We start from the raw sequence: 23,338 nt of genomic DNA on the forward strand, positions 1-23,338 counted from the left end.
TTTGAGACAGGGGTGTTCCCAAAGCTGTGCTGTATTCATTAGGTATGTCATTGCTAATTTTCAAAAATGCATTATGATGCATTACTAACTCAAAACATTTTTAAACAATTTTGACAATAACCAAGGCTATTTGCATGACAATTAACTGTTACCCAAAATTCCATAATCCTCACAGCCCTACATACCTGTGTCTGTGTGCCCCGACTACACACACACACACACACACATTCAGGTACACACACAACAGTGGAGGCTGCTGAGGGGAGGACAGCTCATAATAATGGCTGGAATGGAGTCAATGGAATGGTATCAAACAAATCAAAGATGTGGTTTCCATGTGGTTGATACCACTCCATTGACTTCATTCCAAACATTATTATGAGCTGTCATCCCCTCAGCAGCCTCCACTGACACACACAGGCATGTACACATACAGGTCCACAGGCGTGTCATGCACGCACACACACACAACAGCTCCAACCCCTCCATCTGTCCAGAAACATATTGATAACAGACCGATGGTGTGTTTTAATAGTCCATCCTATTTTTGCCTCTTATTCTGTGTTTCCAGATCAGATTAGGGAATTAGTGGAGTATGAGGAGACAGCGCATAAAATTGACTACACCAGAGCCCCTGGATTACACTGTCCATCACCACCACCTTGTGTTCAAGGGCGGTCTTGACAGTTTATCTTCCACATAGCGAATTTGCATTTCATCCTGATGAGATTATTGTAACAGATACCTGCTTTATTTCGTGCTGAATATGTAATGACAAATTATCAAATGTGCGAATAGAATAACTAGTTATTCAATGCATGGCGCCGATTCAGTGTAGTCAACTGTGTTCTAAGGGCAGAAATGATCTGATTGGTTTCTAAAAGGTAAATGGCCGGAGTTTAACAGATGCACAATTTTTAAAAACAAGCGGAGGTTTGAACTGAGAATCTTGTTAATTAAACTTTGACATACAAGTTGTAATGTTTTGAAATCATTATTGTGTCACAGATAAGTGTGACAATATCTCTAAAATACAACTAGTCTCCTGACTTGAAGCAAAGAGTAATTAATCAGAGCAAGCTAGCTAGCTATGCATTTAGCAACCTCAAACTAATAAATAGAGCTAGCTAGGTAGCTAGGTGTCAAATATACAAGTCAGCTAACATTTTCTTAATTGAAATGTTAAATTGAATAAACTATATGGATTTAAGAAAATGGGGATGACAGATAGCTAGCTAATTTTCCCCCAACATCGGACACTCTCTAGCGATTGGAGGATTAAATCACTTTGAGCTCAAGATTTAAATGGCCTGGAAAATAACGGTACGTTTTGCAACTAAAGACACCTTTCTAGCTAGCTGACCACCGATTTTCATTGTAGTTTATGTAAATTAAGTTAGGTTTTGAGAGTTTTCAAAAAAGTTATATATAGTTATCTACTTTCTCAAAATAAAAGATGAATCTGTAAAACAAATAATGAGACATTATTTGGTTACAACACTGAAGAAGATGTTGGTGAAGAATGATTTTTAAGAGTACAGGAGGGCACACCGGGCTACGCAATGAAAAGTTGACGTTCAAGTTTCTTTTTTTTACTGGAAGGCTAGCCAACTAGTCTACTATCTAGTAAACACTTCGGATATGAGGCTGGTGTCTCTTTTTTAACTAAATTAAACAGATATATCTTGTAATTGAACAAAATAGTTAGATGGCCAATAACTGGGGACCATGTTTTTCTTTTTTAAATGTAACCTTTATTTAACTAGGCAAGTCAGTTAAAAACTAATTATTATTTACAATGACGGCCTATCCCGGCCAAACCCGGATGACACTGGGCCAATTGTGCGCCACCCTATAGGACTCCCAATCACGGCCGGATGTGATACAGTTTGAAATCGAACCAGGGACTGTAGTGATGCCTCTTGCACTGAGATGCAGTGCCTTAGACAGCTGCGCCACTTGGGAGCCCATATGCCGATAATATTTTTTGCTAAACCGCTTATCAAAAAGCTGATAGTAGTAGTATTTCCACTGAAATGTCAAACACCAATAATTACAAAACATTGATGGCTTGATCACAAGATAACGCTGTTGAATATACCGACAATATGGGGTGCTACGCTATCTCTTACTAATGTTGAGTCATAGAATAGAGCTAGCTAGCTAGGTCTCAAATATCAGTTAATCTGCTTCCACTTAATTTATCAGAATATTTAGTTGAATAAACTTTATAAATTTAAACATTTCAATGGACTGTTATGCTTCCCTGGGGGCAGAAACATAAAATGCTACGCTAAATGTAGCTTAGCTGAGCAGAGAGCTATCTCCTAAAGTTGAATTATGAAATAGAAATCGCTAGCAAGTTAGGTGACAAATCTGCCAGTAAATCTGTTAGTTGAATAAGTGATATAAATAAATAAAAATTGGCTAGCTCTTTTTATGATTCAACATTATCTGCTTAACCAGCTAGTCCAGTTTAGCTTAGCATTTTACATTTCGGGAACCCAGGGCTAGTTCATTCCAATTCTTTTGGTTTATTTAGTTAATTCCACAAAATACTGATGAAGTGGGAGATTACTTAATGGTATATTTGAGACCTAGCTAGCTAGCTCTAGTCTATGACTCAACATTAGTAAGAGATCTGCAAGTCAACTAGATCTGTTTAGCTTAGCAATTTACATTGCTGTCCTCGTTTGTGTGCATATAGGTTATTCAACTTAACATTTCAATAAAACAAATGTTAGCTGACTTTCTTGTATATTTGCTAGCTAGCTCCATTCACTAATTCAATATGAGTAGCTAAGAGGTTGCTCTGTTTAGCTTAGCATGTTGCTGCTAGCTTGCTACATATGCTACAGGAAACCAGTTGTATCTAGACATATTGTCACATTTGTCTGACTACTGTAACACAATAATTTGAAAACGTTACAACTTGTAACTCAAAGTTGTATTTACAAGATTCTGAGTTCAAACCTATTCCATGTTTCCAAAAGTTGTGCAACTGTTAAACTCTGACCATTGACCTTTTAGAAACCAATCGGATTTGTTCTTCCCTAAACCAATCAGATTTTTCTGCCCTTAGAACAACGTTGACTTCACTTTATAAAAACACGCACGTATGACGTTACGTCATATGCACAGGCGACGTGCTTGAAAATGTGCCTAGTCTACGTTTCACTTTCATTTCAGGATTGCTGGAACTTCACGAAGAGTTCTAATGCGTTCTGGAAAAGCACATATTTTTGCTCTTCAGAAATTATCTGCGTATTCGGGCATCATTTAAGTGAGTAGCCCACCTACACAATTTAACCCCGGTGCGTGTAACGCGTATCAATCCAATGATCAAATAGGATTGTTCAAATTGAATAATAGAAACGGAGTTAAACATTTTCAATGTTGTAATTGACCTTGTGTCGTTTGAAAAGGGAACGTACAAATATTGGTGCGGTTAGGAAAACGGGGTGATTTTCAAATACATGGCTCTAGTGGACGCCACTAGGCTACTACAGTGCACAGGGAGAGACCCTATACTCATCCAAAGTGATAATTGGTTGTGTATGGTCCGATCTGTCCTTTTACTCTGACACATTGGCTTCCGGGTTAAACGGGCAAGTGTTAAGAAGCGCTGTTTGTTATGTTTCAGAGGACGCATGACTCGACATTCGCGTCCCGAGCCCGTTGGAGAGTCGCAGCAATGAGACAAGATAGAAATTGTGGAGAGAGAAAAAAAGAACCAACACACACACACCAGAGCAGACAGGAAAGCGAGTGCTGCGAGTCTAGGACTTTGGCCCTTTAGAGGCGAAGTTGGGCACATATAATAGGCCGTCACTGTGCGAAAACAAACACACACACACACACACAACTTCAGACTATAGGCATACACTCTTCTAATGGCCATGGTGTGTTATGAGCACAGCCGGATGAAGAAACTCTTGGCTCTGTCACTGACTGAGAAGAGACCTGGGATTGAGTCCCTATCATTCTGCCCTCTGAAGTGGCTACAATGTTCTGCTGCTAGCAAACACCTTTCGTAGCCAACAGTAGTTTAGAAGTCTTAACATCTTGGCCTATGTGACGAAAGGGACGTTCAGAATAGGGGGAGTCAAACATCTTTGTGTAATGGCAACTTAACGACCATGATGCTTTACTAGCAGTAGTATTTCCCCCTTATGGCAACTATCCTCCTAACGACTGTAAATAGTACATGAGCACACCCAATGAAACAAATTATCTTGAGATATGTGGCTATTTCGAACTGCCCTCCAAATTCGCTACAACTGCTATTTTGCTGCCCATTATAAACCTACACTGGCCCACTATACTGAGAACCCATAACCTGTACTCTAACAGTAGGTTGTAGTGGGCAAGTGAAATTAAATGAAACTATAGTTTATCGGCATTATAGGTCTATAGGCCTATCCAATGACTGCGGGAGGAGTGAAGGAGGGATTTTATGCAAACGTGTCTGTGGGACGAGAGGCAACTCAGGGACCACTCCTGCAATGTAATTTAGGTGCTGTTTGAATATATTCATGGATGGATTCTCAGTTTCTTGAAATACCTTTTGTATTTAGATCAATTATTATGTGGACACCTGCTTGTCTAGTATCTCATTCCAAAATCATGGGCATTATTATGGAGTTGCTACTAAAACAGTCTCCACTCTTCTGGGAAGACTTTCCACTAGATGTTGGAACATTGCTGCGGGGACTTGCTTCCATTCAGAAACAAGAGCATTAGTGAAGTCAGGCACTGATGTTGGGCGATTAGGCCTGGCTCACAGTCAGAGTTGCAATTCATTCCAAATGTGTTCAGTGGGGTTGAGGTCAGGGCTCTGTGCAGGCCAGTCAAGTTCTTTCACACTAATCTCGACAAACCATTTCTTTATGGACCTCGCATTGTGCACAGGGGCATTGTCATGCTGAAATAGGAAAGTGCCTTTCAGAAACTGTTTCCACAAAGTTGGAAGCACAGAATCGTCTAGAATGTCATTGTATGCTGTAGTTTTAAGATTTCCCTTCACTGGAACTAAGAAGCCCGAACCATGAAAATCAGACCATTATTCCTCCCCCTCCAAACAAAGTTGGCACTATGCGTTGGGCAGGTAGTGTTCTCCTGGCATCTGCCACACCCTGATTCCACTGCCAGATGGTGAAGCAGGATTCAACACTCCAGAGAACGCGTTTCCACTGCTCCAGAGTCCAATGGTGGCGAGCTTTACACCACTCCAGCCGACGCTTGGCATTGCGCATGGTGATCTTAGGCTTGTGTGCGGCTGCCATGGAAACCCATTTCGTGAAGCTTCCATCGAACAGTTCTTGTGCTGACGTTGCTTCCAGAGGCAGTTTGGAACTCGGTAGTGAGTGTTGCAAGGACGGACAATTTGTACGCGATTCAGCACTCGGTGGTCCCATTGTATGAGCTTGTGTGGCCTAGACGTTTCCACTTCACAATAGCAGCATTAGCAGGGCAGAAAATTGACCAACTGGCTTGTTGGAAAGATGGCATCATATGACGGTGCCACGTTGAAAGTCACTCTTCAGTAAGGCCATTCTACTGCCAATGTTTGGCTATTGAGATTGCATGGCTGTGTGCGTGATTTAATGTGCTTGATTTTATACACCTGTCAGCAATGGGTGTGGCTGAAATAGCCAAATCCACTAAATTGAAGGCGTGTCCACATACTTTTGTATATACAGTGTATATTAGATCAATGATGATCAATGATCATAGGCTATAGAAATAATCACTGATCTGACATCACTTGGTTGGTAGCCTAGCGTAACATCACCTATCATTCAAGGATGGGAGGACTGAAGGATGCATAGGTTATCCCAAAACAGGGGCATCGTCTCCATTATAGGCTATGCATTTATCTCAGCTATACCGCTAACTTAGGCTACTTGTTCACCATACAGAGGCTAGTGTCTAGACCTTTAATAGGTTATAACAATGGACCGTAAAATTGCTGTCTCAGACGCTGCTTTACCTGAACCCCTGCCCCAAGATGTTCATCACAGGGGTTCGGGGGCAACTCGTGAGTCGACAGGGACGCGCAATAGATCTCGGCGCAATCTGTGCATTAGGCTACATTCACAAGATAACAAGCCTATGAGGCTACTTCATTGGATGTTTACATAAAACACAATGCCATTACGCATAGATTTGTAAGTTAACCTTCCATTTCGACTTATAGGCTAGGCCTAGCTGTTAGACTTTCTATATGCGCGGTGTTGGCATACGCAGGGGTTTGAAGATAACATTGTAGCGAAGGGCAGTCTAACAGCAACTGATGTACGCAACTCCATGTCTCTTCAGTCAGTGACTGTACCAAGAGAGTTAACCTCATTCAGTGTCCTGACAACGCACGATGGCCGTTAGAATGGTATAGCATTGCTTCAGAGATACCTGGTGTTTCTGTGTGTGTGTGTGTGTGTGTGTGTGTGTGTGTAAGTGCGGACTGGGATCAGAAATCAGCCCTAGCATTTCTAACACACTGGGCCATGTTTTTCCTCAAGGCCCCTCACACCAGCCCATTTATTTCCTTGTAGCCCCCAGTATTAGCCAGATAATGATAATTTTGCGCAAAAACATGCCCTCCGCCCGAAATGCCAGAAGGCCAGTCCACCCCTGCCACTAAATTAACATTCACCACCCACGCTCCTCTATGAGATGAAGTGTGCATGAATTTAGAGATACAGGCAGCAATGTGATACATTAACCACAACACTGTTGTTCCATTGCTCACCCCCTCAGACCATAAACATATTTAGCAAAAAGGAACATTCATGACTTATACCAGTGATTAAGATATTCTTAGCAGGATAATGTTAAACTTGCATGATTTCAGACATCAACTCAAAGTTTTGAACTGTTGTAAATGTAGCCTACACACAAAACTTCCTTTTTCTCAGAGTGGAAAAATCAAATCTGACCCAGATGAACCCACATATATAACGGTTCCATCTGAGTGTAGGCCATGAGACCACAATGCACTGCAGCGCTGCAGAGCGTCATGGAAACTCCCTCTGTGTGGGCAGAAAGCAGGAAGTGGTGTGATTCTCAGAAACCGGTTTAGGTTTAGAAATGATATACACACATCAGAATGAAAATAAATGCACAAAACAAGACATTGATAATGACTTGATTTCTGGAATAGGCTCTTTGAGGATTTTTTTTTTTGTCTTCACCTCCAAGTCAGTCATGAGTCATCCCAGGTTTCAACATCCCTTAGGTAGAAATAAGTAAAAGAGTTAGAATCTGTCATTTACAGCTTTATTAATGAGTAAAACATTAATATACAGTAGCAGTTTTTGTTTGCTTGTAAATAATTGTTTTCCTTGATCATTTGCACAAAAAAACAAGGTAGACCGGCCCATTCTGCTAAAAATTGATCAGCCAATCTGCCCCTGTGTGTGTGTGTGTGTGTGCCACATTAATTTACCACTTTATAGTGTATAGTGTAGGCAAGGCTAATCTCGACAGCACTGAAGGGATAGCGTCCAATTGAACCACAGATTTAAGAAATAACCGTTTTCCCAGCCACACCAATATTTCATCTTAAATTTTCGAACAAATAAATGTAAATTCGAAAATTGGAAAAACAATATAAAATCTCAATTTTAATGGGTTGAAAAATTTTAACATTTTCAACAGTTTTCTATTATTCAATTTGAACGAGTAGTCAGAAAATTGAGAAATTGAAACTAATATTCTATTTAATTTCATCAAGTGTATTAGACCATTTGACTGATAAGCGTTACACGGAACTGAGTGCCATCTTCTGACGGTTATATTTATCAAAGTGTCAATGTGACAACATGATTATATAGATTAGTTTGCGTTCATTTTGGTGTTATTTCAAAGACAAACAAACTAAATGGTCCATTTTCATGGAACAGTTTAATTTCAATAATAACGTTTTAGTTTTTCAAAATCATTGTCTCGTGGTTGATCATAAAAATCTGAAGTAAAATGATAAAAATCTAAAAGTTAAAATTCATCAAGAGCATTTGCCTCTGTCATATGGACACATTGATACATTGTGGTCCATTCGTGGCTAAAGAAATGAGAGCATAGAAGGCCATTAAAGGCCTAAAGCGGACAAATAAAAACAAATAAAAACTTGACTGGCCTCCTTTATCTTTGTTCCTGACCAGCTGTGGTGAGATACACATACACTCTTTCTCTCTTATCCCTCTCTCTCTGTCTCCTCCCCCCTTGAATGCCTTGTATGTAAATCTGTTCATTTTATAACGCTAATTAAATATTTGTAATTGATATAGACAATTCTTAGTCCTTTCTTGATAACCTATTACTGTAACTCAACTATGGTCCTGCTGGCATATTGCAACATCATATTTATGGAGTCAGATAAACATTTTTGTAGACTTTGCATACAAATTACATAGTCTTATCATAGGTCACATGTGAGGTATATTTAATATAACCTATACGTTGATATGATAAATATCACCCAGCATCAGGAGCAGACAGTATAAGCCTACTCCTGTCTCTCTGTCTATCTCCAGGTATGTCCGTTCGTAACAACAGTTCCCAAATGGAAGCTGCCATGCAGCATGGCGACGCCAGGGCTCAGGGGGTTAAACGCCACCCAAACGGAGAGGTCCCTGTTGGAAACCTGCTCGACATTGACAAAACTTCAGTCACCAAATCACTGCACAGTGACAAAGGGAGAGAAAGGGATGGAGAAGGGGAGAAAGAGGGGGATGGAAAGGCAGTTGGAGGAGGGGACGCAAATAAAGGGAAGGATAGAGGAAGGAAAAGAGACACGGAGGGAGCGAGGGGTGAGGAGGAGAAGAGGTCGTACTGCTCTCAGAAGCTGAAGAAAGTCCCTCAGTGTCACATGGAGCTGGAGCAGCTGTCCTTCAGCAGAACTCACAACGTCCTCATAGATGTAAGAGAGATAATTAAACCAGTGCAGATCAATAAAAAAGCTTGCATCTAAAGTGACTGAGAGTGAACTGGAACGTTTACACAAAAAAAGGAGTGCCTCTCACTGTTCATTCATGTCTCTGTCTACCTCCCTATTCAGGTGAATGAGTTCCACCATAAAAGGTCATTAAAACCTCATTCTGGACAACATGTGTGGCGCAGTGACTTTGTTAAGATGCCCTGCTCACCAGAAAGCCTCATCATGACTGGATGGGTGTGTTCATTGATTCATTCATTTACTGATGATTGATACATTATTTGTCAATTGATTGGTTCATTGAACATTTGGTTGATTGGTTGATTGATTTATTTGTTTGTTGGCTAATTTATTGATTGGTTGGTTGATTGACTTTTCCCAGGTAACCAGCTCTGAGCGAAGTCGGTGGGAGGTGGTCTCTAAACAGCTGGAGAGTCTGGCCAAGAAGACCACTGCATCAGTGGGTGACGTAGAGGTACGACACTCACACACACCTCCATTATCCTAACATTTCCTAACATGCCTGATGTTAACCTGGGTTTGGGGTAACAGTTAAGGTAGGGGTTAGCATGTTTGACTGTTTAACTATCATCTACATGTTTCTCTCCACTTAGAAAGCCATAAAGAAATACAACCCAAAGTATGAAGCTCAATGGTCCTTTGATGCCCTGCATACCTTTGTTCAGGTCAGTTACCACTTCACTGTGAATTAACTCTCTCTAATGGTGTTATGTAGAATTACATATATTCTCCTTTCCCTCTCCTCTAGCAATCACCCAAAGAAGAGAAATACTACACATCTGTTTTTCCTAAGATAGCAAAGCTGGCCTCCAGCCTGCCTCACTATATCAAGAAGGTAACAACATAGGAACTGCATTATGTAGGGTAGAGAGGTAGTGTACTATGTAGTGTGGCAGACCAGGGGGTTTGGTCAAGATGTTTACACAGATCAGACACGGACAGAGTAGGATTAGCTCGGTTTCAAGGGTGTTTATTTAAATAATAAATCAAAAAGAGAAAAGGATAGGTCTCCCCCATGACACCCTCTCCAGGATACTGTCTTCTGGGTTTTGCTGTATCCTGACAGGATCAAAACTGCACTCACTCCTGTTACCTCTGTAACCGTCCCCAACTATACAGGAGTCCTTTCTTCCCCCACTCTCCCTGTGTGCTGCCCTTCTGGCAGCTTTATGGGCCTTGCACAGCTGGTGAGCAATCAGCCATTGATTACTCACCAACTCCCAATCAGCCCCATTAGTCCTGGCCGAAGAAACCGTCTAGACCTGGCACGTCCAGCAGATGGAGCCATCGCCTCAAGATGTATACACCGTCTGTCACCAGGCCTCGACGAGTCTCCCCCTGGTGGCTGACCTGCTGTATGCACCCCCCCCCCTTTAGCTCTGTCGGGGAGGGGACTGTCATCAGTGCGACGTATGTCTCCCTTCTCGATAGGGCATCCGCCTTTCCATGCTTCACCCCTGACCTGTGCACAACAGAAAAAGAGAAGCGTTGAAGGAACAAGAACCACCTGGTGACCTGATCATTTGTGTCCTTTCCCCTGGCCATCCAGACCAGGGGAGCATGGTCCGTGACCAGGGTGAAGTGGGTACCTAAGAGGTAATACTTGTGTCTAGCGCCCACTTCACCGCTAGACACTCTTTCTCAACAATAGAGTACTTTTTTTCTCTGGGCATCAGCTTTCGGCTGATGTACATGATGGGGTGCTCCTCCCCATCGTGTATCTGGGACAGAATGGCCCCTAGTCCCGTATCACATGCATTTGTCTGGACCACCATCGGCACCTGGAAATCGGGCGTTACGAGAATTGAATGGGAGCACAGCGCTTCCTTCAGACGGCTGAACGCCGCTTCTGTCTCATTCGTCCATTTCACTGTTTTCGGGAGGCGGGACCTGGTTAGATCGGTGAGGGGGGAAGCTATAGCCCCAAAGTTGGGGATAAACCGGCAATAGTATCCGGCCCAGGAAGGACTTGACCTGTGTCTTGGTGCGTGGAACAGGCCAGTCCCGTACCGCGTGACCCTTCCTCTCCTGGGGCTTGACGTTCCCGCGTCCGATCAAATACCCGAGGTACTCCACCTCCTCGAAACCTAGTTTGCACTTCTTGGGGTTCGCGGTCAACCCGGCTTGTCTGAGCGAGTCCAGCACCGCCTGGAGGTGCATCAGGTGCTCTTCCCAACCTTGGCTGTGGATGATGATATCATCCAGATATGCCGCTGTGTACAGCTGGTGGGGTCGAAGCACTCTGTTCATCAGTCGCTGGAAGGTGGGTGGGGCTCCATGGAGACCGAACGGGAGCACCCGGTACTGATACAAACCATCAGGTGTCGAGAACGCCATCTTCTCCCGGGAGGAGGCTGCCAACAGTACCTGCCAATATAATTTGGTCAGGTCGAGGGTGCTGATGTACCGGGCCTTTCCCAATCGGTCGATGAGCTTGTCCACCCTCGGCATGGGGTAGGCGTCGAATAAGCTTATGTCGTTCACACCCCGGAAATCATTACAGAAGCGGAGGCTACCGTCCGGTTTGGGCACCAACATGATGGGGCTGCACCATGCACTGAAACTCTTTAATGACCCCCATCCTCAGCATAGCCTCCACTTCTTGTTTCACGGCCTTCCTTCGGGCCTCTGGAATCCGATATGGCCTCTTTCGTACCGTTTCCCCGGGCCGGGTACGGATGTGGTGTTCATTGAGGGTAGTGCAGCCTGGCTTCTCTGAGAACACCGCCATGTTCCGATCGACAAGCTCCCTGAGCTTTTACTTCTGGACCGGGTCGAGGTCCTCATTGCTCGGGACCAGTGGGTTTCGGAAGTGGGCCTTTGGGGCAGTCATTTGACACTCCGGGCAGCTGCAACAGTAGTCTTCCATGGCCCTCCTCATCCCGGGCCAGTGGAACCGGGCGGCGATTCCGTTCCCGGGTCTTCTCCATTCCCAGGTGCGCGCGCCCCCAACAGGTGGGTGTGGGCCAGCTGAAGAACGGTTCCCACGTACCGTTGGGGCAGCAACAATACCTCTCGAAGTTCCCCCTGTTGGCGCGAAACCTGATACAAAAGGTTATTCTTGATCTGGAAATGGAGGTACCGCCAGTCACTCACCCCCAGAAGTAGCTGTCCATCGCGGCGGCTTTCAAGTTACGATTCTCCCACTGGGCCGTCCCGAATTGTCCCCCCAGTTGGCCCCAGAGGCTGGGCTCTTCCTCCTATGTTTCCCCGTGGGGGTGGGGGGGGTTCAGGTTCCGGCCCCCCCTCCGACTCCGGACCCGTAGGCTATGGGTCGTCCTCGCTCTCGTCTTCAGCCGGCTCGTACCTTCTTCCTCAGCTCGTGCCCCCACAGGGCCGCGAACAGCGGACAATCTCATCCCACTAGGAGAGGTACCGGCAACTCTGGTACTGCACCCACCATCATCTGGAAACTCCCTTGTGGCGTCACGATGTTGGGCACATTGGATACCGCTTTGTGTCCCCTTGAAGACAGGAAATGGACATATCCCTACCACGATCAGTCTCCTGGTACAGCAGGCTCGTGGTTACGAGGGTAACCATACTTCCGGAGTCCAATAGAGCTTCCGTGTCGTGTCCGTCAACCTTCACCGGGACCATGGGTGCAGTTGATTCGTGGTGTGCCCAACAGGAGGTGACGTAGTTCACTGCGTAACCCACTTTGCCTCCGGGGCTTGCTGATGGCATCGACTCCTCTCGAGCCGGGCAATTCCAGCCAATGTGTCCCCGGGCGCCACACTCAAAACACCCACTTTGCCTCCGGGGCAAAGTTACCTACAGAGGTAGTGTACTATGTAGGGTACAGAGGTAGTGTACTATGTAGGGCACAGAGGTAGTGTACACTATGTAGAGTACAGCGGTAGTGTACACTATGTAGTGTACACTATGTAGGGTACAGAGGTAGTGTACTATGTAGGGCACAGAGGTAGTGCACTATGTAGGGCACATAGGTAGTGTGCACTATGTAGGGCACATAGGTAGTGTACACTATGTAGAGTACAGCGGTAGTGTACACTATGTAGTGTACACTATGTAGGGTACAGAGGTAGTGTACTATGTAGGGTACAGAGGTAGTGTACTATGTAGGGTACAGAGGTAGTGCACTATGTAGGGTACTATGTAGGGCACAGATGTAGGGCACAGAGGTAGTGCACACTATGTAGGGCACAGAGGTAGTGTACACTATGTTGGGTACAGAGGTAGTGTACACTATGTTGGGTACAGAGGTAGTGTACACTATGTTGGGTACAGAGGTAGTGTACACTATGTTGGGTACAGAGGTAGTGTACACTATGTAGGGCACAGAGGTGGTGTACACTATGTAGGGCACAGAGGCGGTGTACACTATGTAGGCCACAGAGGCGGTGTACACTATGTAGGCCACAGAGGCGGTGTACACTATGTAGGCCACAGAGGCGGTGTACACTATGTAGGGCACAGAGGCGGTGTACACTATGTAGAGTACAGCGGTAGTGTACACTATGTAGTGTACACTATGTAGGGTACAGAGGTAGTGTACTATGTAGGGTACAGAGGTAGTGTACTATGTAGGGTACAGAGGTAGTGCACTATGTAGGGTACTATGTAGGGCACAGATGTAGGGCACAGAGGTAGTGCACACTATGTAGGGCACAGAGGTAGTGCACACTATGTAGGGCACAGAGGTAGTGTACACTATGTTGGGTACAGAGGTAGTGTACACTATGTTGGGTACAGAGGTAGTGTACACTATGTTGGGTACAGAGGTAGTGTACACTATGTAGGGCACAGAGGCGGTGTACACTATGTAGGGCACAGAGGCGGTGTACACTATGTAGGCCACAGAGGCGGTGTACACTATGTAGGCCACAGAGGCGGTGTACACTATGTAGGGCACAGAGGCGGTGTACACTATGTAGGGCACAGAGGCGGTGTACACTATGTAGGGCACAGAGGCGGTGTACACTATGTAGGGCACAGAGGCGGTGTACACTATGTAGGGCACAGAGGCGGTGTACACTATGTAGGGCACAGAGGCGGTGTACACTATGTAGGGCACAGAGGCGGTGTACACTATGTAGGGCACAGAGGCGGTGTACACTATGTAGGGCACAGAGGCGGTGTACACTATGTAGGGCACAGAGGCGGTGTACACTATGTAGGGTACAAATTGTAGAGGTACTGAATGTGTGTTCTCTACTCAGTCTGTTAAATGTGTGTGTGTGTGTGTGTGTAGGCTATCCCTCTGCTCCAGAAGGACCAGACTCAGTCCATCACGTTGTCCCAGATTCAGATAGCTTGTCTGCTGGCCAACGCCTTCTACTGCACCTTCCCCCACCGCAACTCCCCCAACCCCAGAGCAGAGTACCATAACTACCCCACCATCAACTTTAACAGGTCAGAACACACACAACAAACTCCACTGAGGACCCACACACATAGAGACAAACATGAAGTATTCCAACTTCAACAGATGATAACATGTGACCACTCTATCTCTCTGTGTTGTCAGTCTGTTTGAAAAGTGGTCTGAGAGGAAGAGAGAGAAGCTGAGAGCCCTCCTTCATTACTTCCACACTGTCACAGACCCAGGTACGTTACTACCACACACTACTATAGTCACTATAATGACTGGAATACAAGTAGTGTACTGTAGGGTACAGAATGAGTGTATTATGTAGGTTACAGGAACCTATGATGAGTGTCGATGAGGAATACCCTCTGATAATAGTTGCTGTGGGAACCAGGTTTACCTGTCTGAACTTTGACCCTTGTTGTTGCCATGACAGCAACCAGGCCCTGTGGACTGGTGACCTTTGAGAGGCGCTACATCAGAGACAGAGACATGCCCAACTGGAGGAGGTACACACACACAGACACACACACACACACACACACTCACACACACATACAGACACAGACAGACACACACACACACACACACAGACACACAGACAAACTTAATATGTCCCCTCTTGTCTTTCTCTGTGTGTCAGTTGTAAGGAGACTGTTCCTAAACTCCACGTCTCCTCAGTAGGCTTCATAGAGGAACAGGGAGCAGGGATGTTACAGGTTGGTGACATCTACTGGCTTGTGTGTGTGTGTGTGTGTGTAATGCTGTATGTGTGTGTATTTGTGAGTGTGTAATGCTAAGTGTGTTTGTGTGAATTTGTGAGGGTGTAACACTAAGTGTGTGTGTGTGTGTGCGTTTGTGAATTTGTGAGTGTGTAACACTAAGTGTGTGTGTTTGTGAGTGTGTAACACTAAGTGTGTGTGTTGCAGGTGGACTTTGCCTGTAACATGATAGGAGGTGGAGTGTTGGGCTCAGGTCTGGTTCAGGAGGAGATTCTGTTCCTGATGAACCCTGAACTCATCGTATCTCGACTCTTCACTGAGAAACTAGGAGACAATGAGTGTCTCTTCATCACAGGTGTGTGTGTGTGTGTGTGTGTGTGTGTGTGTGTGTGTGTGTGTGTGTGTGTGTGTGTGTGTGTGTGTGTGTGTGTGTGTGTGTGTGTGTGTGTGTGTGTGTGTGTGTGTGTGTGTGTGTGTGTGTGTGTGAGATCACAAGTTATATCATCTCTCCTTCTTTCCCTCCGTCACATTTTCTCTCTCTCTCTGTAGGTTCTCAACAGTTCAGTCAGTACAGTGGCTACAGCGACACTTTTAAGTGGGTAGGGCCTCACAGAGACGACTTTGAGAGGTGAACACACACACACTCACACACACTCACACACACTCACACACACACTCACACACTAAAGTCCCTGATTGCTCTGCCTGTGTTTGCAGGGATGAGTGGCAGAGGCTACACAGGCAGATTGTGGCCATGGATGCTCTCCACTTCAGACACCAGAGCGAACAGTACAACATGAAACAGGTCACCAGGGAACTCAACAAGGTGAGAGACAACCCTCCTCTCCTGTAGGGGCCAGATTACAGCTGATTAGTAGAATCTGATGTCGGTGGTCTCCTGTAATATCCTCCCTCAGGCGTATTGTGGCTTTAAGGCAGATGACAACACTTACCCAGACTTCCTTCCTGACATCGCCACGGGCAACTGGGGCTGCGGAGCCTTCAATGGAGACCCCAAACTTAAAGGTACCCCTAACTGTTAACCCCTTACTTAAAGGTACCCCTAACTGTTAACCCCTTACTTAAAGGTACCCCTAACTGTTAACCCCTTACTTAAAGGTACCCCTAACTGTTAACCCCTTACTTAAAGGTACCCCTAACCGTTAACCCCTTAGTCAAAGGTACCCCTAACCGTTAACCCCTTACTCAAAGGTACCCCTAACTGTTAACCCCTTACTCAAAGGTACCCCTAACTGTTAACCCCAAACTTAAAGGTACCTCTAACCGTTAACCCCTTACTTAAAGGTACCCCTAACCGTTAACCCCTTACTTAAAGGTACCCCTAACTGTTGACCCTGGCTCCTAACCCCCCAAACAATAACTCAACTCTACCCACAGGATATTCCACATAGACCCACTCTGAAAATTCACACAAAATGACTCTGTGATCTGATTGGTTGTTTTTCCCCTCCCAGCTCTGATCCAGCTGATGGCTGCAGCCAAGGCCAAGAGGGGCGTGGCCTTATTCACATTCAATAACTTCAGCTTGGAGAGAGAGCTGCAGAACATGCACCACCTACTGGTCACACACAGAACTACAGTGGGTGAGTTAGTACACACAGAACTACAGTGGGTGAGTTAGTACACACAGAACTACGGTGGGTGAGTTAGTACACACAGAACTACAATGGATGACTTAGTACACACAGAACTACAGTGGGTGACTTAGTACACACATAACTACAGTGGGTGAGTTAGTACACACAGAACTACAGTGGGTGAGTTAGTACACACAGAACTACAGTGGGTGAGTTAGTACACACAGAACTACAGTGGGTGAGTTAGTACACACAGAACTACAGTGGGTGAGTTAGTACACACAGAACTACTACACACCAGAGTATGTGAGCTGAGTTGAGCGGTCGGGAGCACTGCTCTGGAGCTCCACCTCCTTTCCAACCGCTCCGCTAAAAACCGCTCTGCACTCGCAAAATAAAATGCCGCTCCAAATTCGCTCCATTCATTAAAATCACAATTTAACCAACACCCATCTATTGTGACTACCTGGACCTACCATTTGGTTTTGACGTATTGAAACCAAACCATATGATTTGAAAGAAAAGTATTTGAATAAACATGAAAGGTGAATGTAAGGAGCGCTCATCATTTCGAATAGGCTACATGTCTTATTAAACAGCATATAAGCAGGAGCCAGACAGGGAGCCTAAGAAAGAAGGAAAATGAATGATTTAGGCTCTATTATTTCAAAGCTATAGCCTACAAAGAAATACATTGTGAAGCATTTGCAAGTGCGACACAATTGGCTGGTAGGGACATAGTGTTCAACATTTAAACAACATGTTGATGTATTAAATCATTATAGTCTATACATTGCACATATAGGCTGTGACTGACTTACAATTAAATACAAATTAAATGAAAAATGCCTTATTAGGCTCAGTCTACAGTGCCTTTGAATTAATTTTTAGAAACACAAGTTTGGCCAGTCTGTGGCTTCAGGCTCATGCGATGGTGCCTGGAGAATAGTCCAAAAGCAGAGAGTATCCTCGCTGCACTTGCAGAGCCACTGGGGATGCTAAACACCCTTTTGGCCACTCTTGCCAGGCTGGGCAGAGATGCAGAGTTGTTGTTCTTTTCTCTCTCTAAGTAGTCCTAAAGGTTTTTAGGCAAAATAACCCAATCAAAAGGGAAGCTCTTTGAAAGTGTGAATATGCCAGGCCTATTGGGCCAAAATCAATGATGGCCTATTTTATAGATAATAGAACAAAAATGAACTAAACTTTTAAGAGATCAGATTTTTTGTTTATAAATACTTAGCTACAATGACACAGTTATCTAGCCATCTCTTTCTTTTAGCATGTGCACGTAGTAAGTACACCATCATGCATTCGAGATATGTGTCCTTCGAGATTCCACAATGATTCTTTAGTTGTGGACACTACATCACAGCACTCCCTCTCTTGCTCTTGCGCCTCATCTTTGTAAGTCACCTTGATTTTGCACCTGTGTGTTTTATCAGTTTCTTTATGAAAATATTTAGTGAATTCAATGACAGTAACTAAAGCAAGTGGCTCTAGCAGCACACAAGTAGACTACAAATGCATGCTGGGCCAGGCGGTAGGCCTTGAAGGTAGGCCTTGAAACACATCCACAGGTACACCTCCAATTGACTCAAATTATGTCAATAGCCTATCAGAAGCTTCTAAAGCCATGACATAATTTTCTGGAATTTTCCAAGCTGTTTAAAGGCACAGTCAACTTAGTGTATGTAAACTTCTGACCCACTGGAATTGTGATACAGTGAAAGTGAAATAATCTGTTTGTAAACAATTGTTGGAAAAATTACTTGTGTCATGCACAAAGTAGATGTCCTAACCGACTTGCCAAAACTATAGTTTGTTAACAAGAAATTTGTGGAGTGGTTGAAAAGAGAGTTTTAATGACTCCAACCTAAGTGTATGTAAACTTCCGACTTCAACTGTACTCTGATACACACAGAACTACAGTGGGTGAGTTAGTACACACAGAACTACAGTGGGTGAGTTAGTACACACAGATCTACAGTGGGTGAGTTAGTACACACAGAACTACAGAGGGTGAGTTAGTACACACAGAACTACGGTGGGTGAGTTAGTACACACAGAACTACAGTGGGTGAGTTAGTACACACAGAACTACAGTGGGTGAGTTAGTACACACAGAACTACAGTGGGTGAGTTAGTACACACAGAACTACAGTGGGTGAGTTAGTACACACAGAACTACAGTGGGTGAGTTAGTACACACAGAACTACAGTGGGTGAGTTAGTACACACAGAACTACAGTGGGTGACTTAGTACACACAGAACTACAGTGGGTGACTTAGTACACACAGAACTACAGTGGGTGAGTTACCATAGTACAGACTCAGATCTACAGTGGGTGAGTTACCATAGTACAGTCTCAGATCTACAGTGGGTGAGTTACCATAGGTAGTAGACACTAGGAACTACAGCAGGTGAGTAACTATAGTAACTACACTGAACAAAAATATAAACGATACATGCAACAATTTCAAAGATTTTACTGAGTCACAGTTCATAAAATGAAATCAGTCAATTGAAATACATTCATTAGGCCCTAATCTATGGATTTCACATGACTGGAAATACAAATATGCATCTGTTGGTCACAGATACAGTACTTTAAAAAAAAGTAGGGGCGTGGTATCTGGTGTGTGACTGGTGAGTATGCAAGCCATGGAAGAACTGGGACATTTTCAGCATCCAGGAATTGTGTACAGATCTTTACGACATGGATTATCACGCATTATCATGCATTATCATGCTGAAACATGAGGTGATGGCGGAGGATGAAGGGAAAAACAATGAGCCTCAAGATCTCATCCGTGAAGGGCACACTTCTCCAGCGTGCCAGTGGCCATCGAAGGTGAGCATTTGCCAGCTGAAGTTGGTTACGACGCCAAACTGCAGTCAGGTCAAGACCCTGGTGAGGATGACGAGCACGCAGTTGAGCTCCCCTGAGGCGGTTTCTGACCGATTGTACAGATATTCTTCGGTTGTGCAAACCCAGAGTTTCATCAGCTGTCCGGGTGGCTGGTCTCAGACGATCCCGCTGGTGAAGAAGCCAGATGTGGAGGTCCTGGGTGGGCGTGGTTACATGTGGCCTGCGATATTGAGGCCTGTTGGACGTACTGCCAAATTCTCTAAAACGACGTTGGAGGCGGCTTATGGTAGAGAAATGACCATTAAATGATCTTCATATAGCCCACCACATGCACTGTTTTCTAAACCACAACATGATGGATCCATAAAGAATTACTGTGGGAATAAATATCACTGAATGACGAAAATATGGGAATAAAGTAGGCTAATGCAATTGAAGGCATAACATTGTTGCTTAATGAAACTCCAATAGCATTAGCCTACCTGTGTGTTGTCAACTATTACAGCACTGTTTTGAGACAAGCATGGAACTCTTGAGAAATCAATCAATAGCTAGGTTGCCATCCAATTGATGACAGATTTCCTTGTGAATATTCTAAAATCCGCATAAAGGAAATATGCACATGTTCCCACCAGTGTGTTTCCACCAAATGGACTTGTTGCGGATAAAAAAAATCAGTGCTTGATGACATAGTGCACACACAAAGTAATTAATGTACCAAATTCAATGTGTACAACAGTGAGAATATATTTTTTTGTCAAACAGCAGTCAAACATCGATCATCATTTGACCAGAATAAGACCCTCAATATTTATTGGAAAAGAGCATCATCACCACCCTGTGAAGTTCATCATAACTTATTTCATCTGTAGCCTAATAAACTGCATGCTTTCCTGACGAGTTGTAGTGGGAGGACCACACAACATGTCATCGCGTGACTCCATGTTGACTTCCATAGGATGGTTATTATATCAATATTTGCGTATAAAAGCGTTTCCACCAACGTTTCTCGCATAATTAATTTAATTAGACACAAAAAGATCCCATTTTGTCTAGTGTATTTTGTTTTGTCGACATTTGGAAAGTTTACCAACAAATCTTCTATCAGGCCTGTCGTGACAATTGTTTTATCCAACATGTACACTACATGACCAAAAGTATGTGGACACCTGCTCGTCCCCACCTATGCTGCTATAACAGCCTCCACTCTTCTGGGAAGGCTTTCCAATAGATGTTAGAACATTGCTGTACGGACTTGCTTCCTTTCAGCCACAAGACTATTAGTTAGGTCGGCACTGATGTTGGGCGATTAGGCCTGGCTGCAGTTGGAGTTACATTTTTTTTTTAACTTTATTTAACCAGGTAAGCCAGTTGAGAACAAGTTCTCATTTACAACTGCGACCAATTCATCCCAAAGGTGTTCAATGGGGTTGAGGTCAGGGCTCTGTGCAGGCCAGTGAAGTTCTTTCACACCGATCTCAACAAACCATTTCTGTATGGACCTCGCTTTGTGCACGGGGGCATTGTCATGCTGAAACAGGAAAGGGCCTTCCCCAAACTGTTTCCAGAAAGTTGGAAGCACTGAATCATCTAGAATGTCAATGTATGTTGTAGCGTTAAGATTTCCCTTCACTGGAACTAAGAAGCCCGAACAATGGAAAAACAGACCCAGACCATTATTCCTCCCCTGGCATCCGCCAAACCCAGATTAGTCCGTCGGACTGCCAGATGGTGAAGCGGGATTCATCACTCCAGAGAACGTGTTTCCACTGCTCCAGAGTCCAATGGCGGCGAGCTTTACATCACTCCAGCCGACGCTTGGCATTACACATGGTCATCTTAGGCTTGTGTGTGGCTGCTCGGCCATGAAGCGCCCGACGAATGGTTCTTGTGCTGATGTTGCTTCTATAGGCAGCTTCAGCACTCGGCAGTCCCATTCTGTGAGCTTGTGTGGCCTACCATTTTGATGCTGAGCCGTTGTTGCTCCTCGACGTTTCCACTCCACAATAACATCAGTTACAGTTGACCAGGGCAACTCTAGCAGGGCAGAAATTTGACAAACTGACTTGTTGGAAAGGTGGCATCCTATGAAGGTGCCATGTTGAAAGTCACTGAGCTATTCAGTAAGGCCATTCTACTGCCAATGTTTGTCTATGGAGATTGCATAGCTGGGTGCTCCATTTTATTCACCTGTCAGCTGAAATAGCAGAATCCACTAATTTGAAGGGGTGTTTACATAATTTCGTATAGTGTACTTTATGAAGATTGGATGAAAAACGGGTTATTGTCAGATTTTTCTTTTCCCTGACTCTCTGTTTGGATATTGGTTAGGTTACAATTAGGCTGTGAAATGTTAGCTAAGTTGAGGTGAGGGCTGCTCATGATCATCTTGTCTGGTTGACTCATTTATTATCTCTGATCAGAACATTTTGTCAGCATGTTATGTAGCTTAATAACTGGATTATTTTGCTCTTCTGACGCAGTCGCTTCGTAACCTAGGCCTACTCCCGACAAAAAGCCTCTGACTTGTTTTAATCAATGAGATTCTGTTTCACTGAATCTCTGTCTGTATATTTGGTTAATTCTCTGGCTGGGCAAATTAGTGGAGGTGGTAATGCTCATCTATTTGTTTTCTCATCTATCACTGATCAGAAACATTTGGCATTCAAAAATATAGCCTAAATCAAGAGTAGGTCTATTATTTTGCTTGAGTGCATATAGTCAACTCCAAAAGCCTGAGGAGGTTGTGAAATATGAACACAGGACTGTTTTTTAATGGATTGCTATTATTTTCTATTGATATGATGAAGATTCTCTCAATGTAAGACCCTACACCTGCACCCTGTCAACGCGGACTGAGGGTAGAAAAGAGATCAAACGTGGATTTAAAAAAACATGGGCTTGCCTTGGGCTCTCTTTTTTTTTAATATGACAGCGGTTCCACAGTTGCCGTGATGCAAAAAAGTCCTCCTTCCCTTCACTGTGTTTAGTCAATCCTCATATCCTCCTAGTGGCCGTGTAAGTCAAGTTTGATTGATTTATTCCTCTCCCCTGTCTCAGGTGAGCTGTATGAGTTGCTGGATGACTACTGTGCTGTGATACGGTCGGCTCACAGACATGTGGACCTGTTTGATTGGATCAGGAATAACATGAAACGCATGAGTCACCTGTGAGGACACATCTCCATACTCTAAAGGAGCTTCCTTTCCTTGTCTCCTTTCCTTTTTTCACATTATTGAGATGCACCCCAGAGATAGTGGCTCTATGAATGATCTGTGGATAGAAACATTACAATTCCAAGTAATGGTTGATTATGAATGTGCTTGTCTTTTCAATAGTTACACTGTTCCTAAATCAAACTGATATATTCGTAACTACTGCATACTGAACTATTTAGAAAACTACTAAATGTGATGATAAAACGAAGCTAATGAAATGATGTCAGCAAAATCAGGGGTCCTGCTTTTTGATTTCTCCCTTGATGATAGCCAACAACTTAACCATCACCAGACACTATGTATATATACATGCAGTGTACTGTAAAATACTCTAAAATGTAAAAAAATTCTTTAAACATTTTGAATAAATTCCTCTTTATAATCTAGTGACTTCACTGTTTGTTTATTGGTAAAATGAGTATTGTGGCTGACAGACATACGCACCAGTGGTGGCTGGTGGGAGGAGCTATAGGAGGACTGGCTCATTGCAATGGCTGGAATGGTGTAAATGGAACAGTATCAAACACATCAAACATATGAAAAACACTTTTGACTGTGTTCCATTAATTCCATTCCAGTCATTACAATGAGCCAGTCCTCCTATAGCTCCTCCCACCGGTCTCCACTGACGCACACGTCTCT

At 44.1% G+C, this 23,338-nt stretch overlaps 1 protein-coding gene across 3 annotated transcripts; it reads left to right on the forward strand.

Annotated features, from left to right (window-relative positions):
• Positions 1-3,146: 3,146 nt before the first annotated feature.
• On the forward strand, positions 3,147-23,082 carry pargl (poly (ADP-ribose) glycohydrolase, like). 3 transcript variants are annotated; one of them, XM_038970492.1, is made up of 17 exons: positions 3,147-3,283; positions 8,163-8,167; positions 8,535-8,920; positions 9,059-9,172; positions 9,318-9,410; positions 9,550-9,621; positions 9,705-9,791; positions 14,172-14,332; positions 14,448-14,527; positions 14,725-14,797; positions 14,932-15,007; positions 15,218-15,365; positions 15,560-15,638; positions 15,728-15,836; positions 15,928-16,036; positions 16,486-16,614; positions 22,539-23,082. In XM_038970492.1, the coding sequence occupies exons 3-17, from the start codon at positions 8,537-8,539 to the stop codon at positions 22,649-22,651; spliced, it is 1,827 nt and encodes a 608-aa protein (XP_038826420.1). In that variant the 5' UTR covers positions 3,147-3,283; positions 8,163-8,167; positions 8,535-8,536; the 3' UTR covers positions 22,652-23,082. The 3 variants fall into 3 exon arrangements, with proteins under 3 accessions (XP_038826420.1, XP_038826418.1, XP_038826419.1); XM_038970490.1 differs by lacking the exon at positions 8,163-8,167; XM_038970491.1 differs by lacking the exons at positions 8,163-8,167; positions 9,705-9,791.
• The last annotated feature ends 256 nt before the right edge of the window (positions 23,083-23,338 follow it).

Source organism: Salvelinus namaycush, chromosome 31 (genome assembly GCF_016432855.1).
Source record: "Salvelinus namaycush isolate Seneca chromosome 31, SaNama_1.0, whole genome shotgun sequence".
Classification (NCBI taxonomy): domain Eukaryota; kingdom Metazoa; phylum Chordata; class Actinopteri; order Salmoniformes; family Salmonidae; genus Salvelinus; species Salvelinus namaycush.

Bases quoted from the DNA above. Each gene is read 5' to 3' on its own strand.
- pargl (XM_038970490.1), top strand. From the start codon at position 3,157: ATGTGCCTAGTCTACGTTTCACTTTCATTTCAGGATTGCTGGAACTTC. The intron at 8,921-9,058 runs GTAAGAGAGATA...CTCCCTATTCAG, and splicing joins CTCACAACGTCCTCATAGAT to GTGAATGAGTTCCACCATAA. The intron at 16,615-22,538 runs GTGAGTTAGTAC...CCCCTGTCTCAG, and splicing joins CACACACAGAACTACAGTGG to GTGAGCTGTATGAGTTGCTG.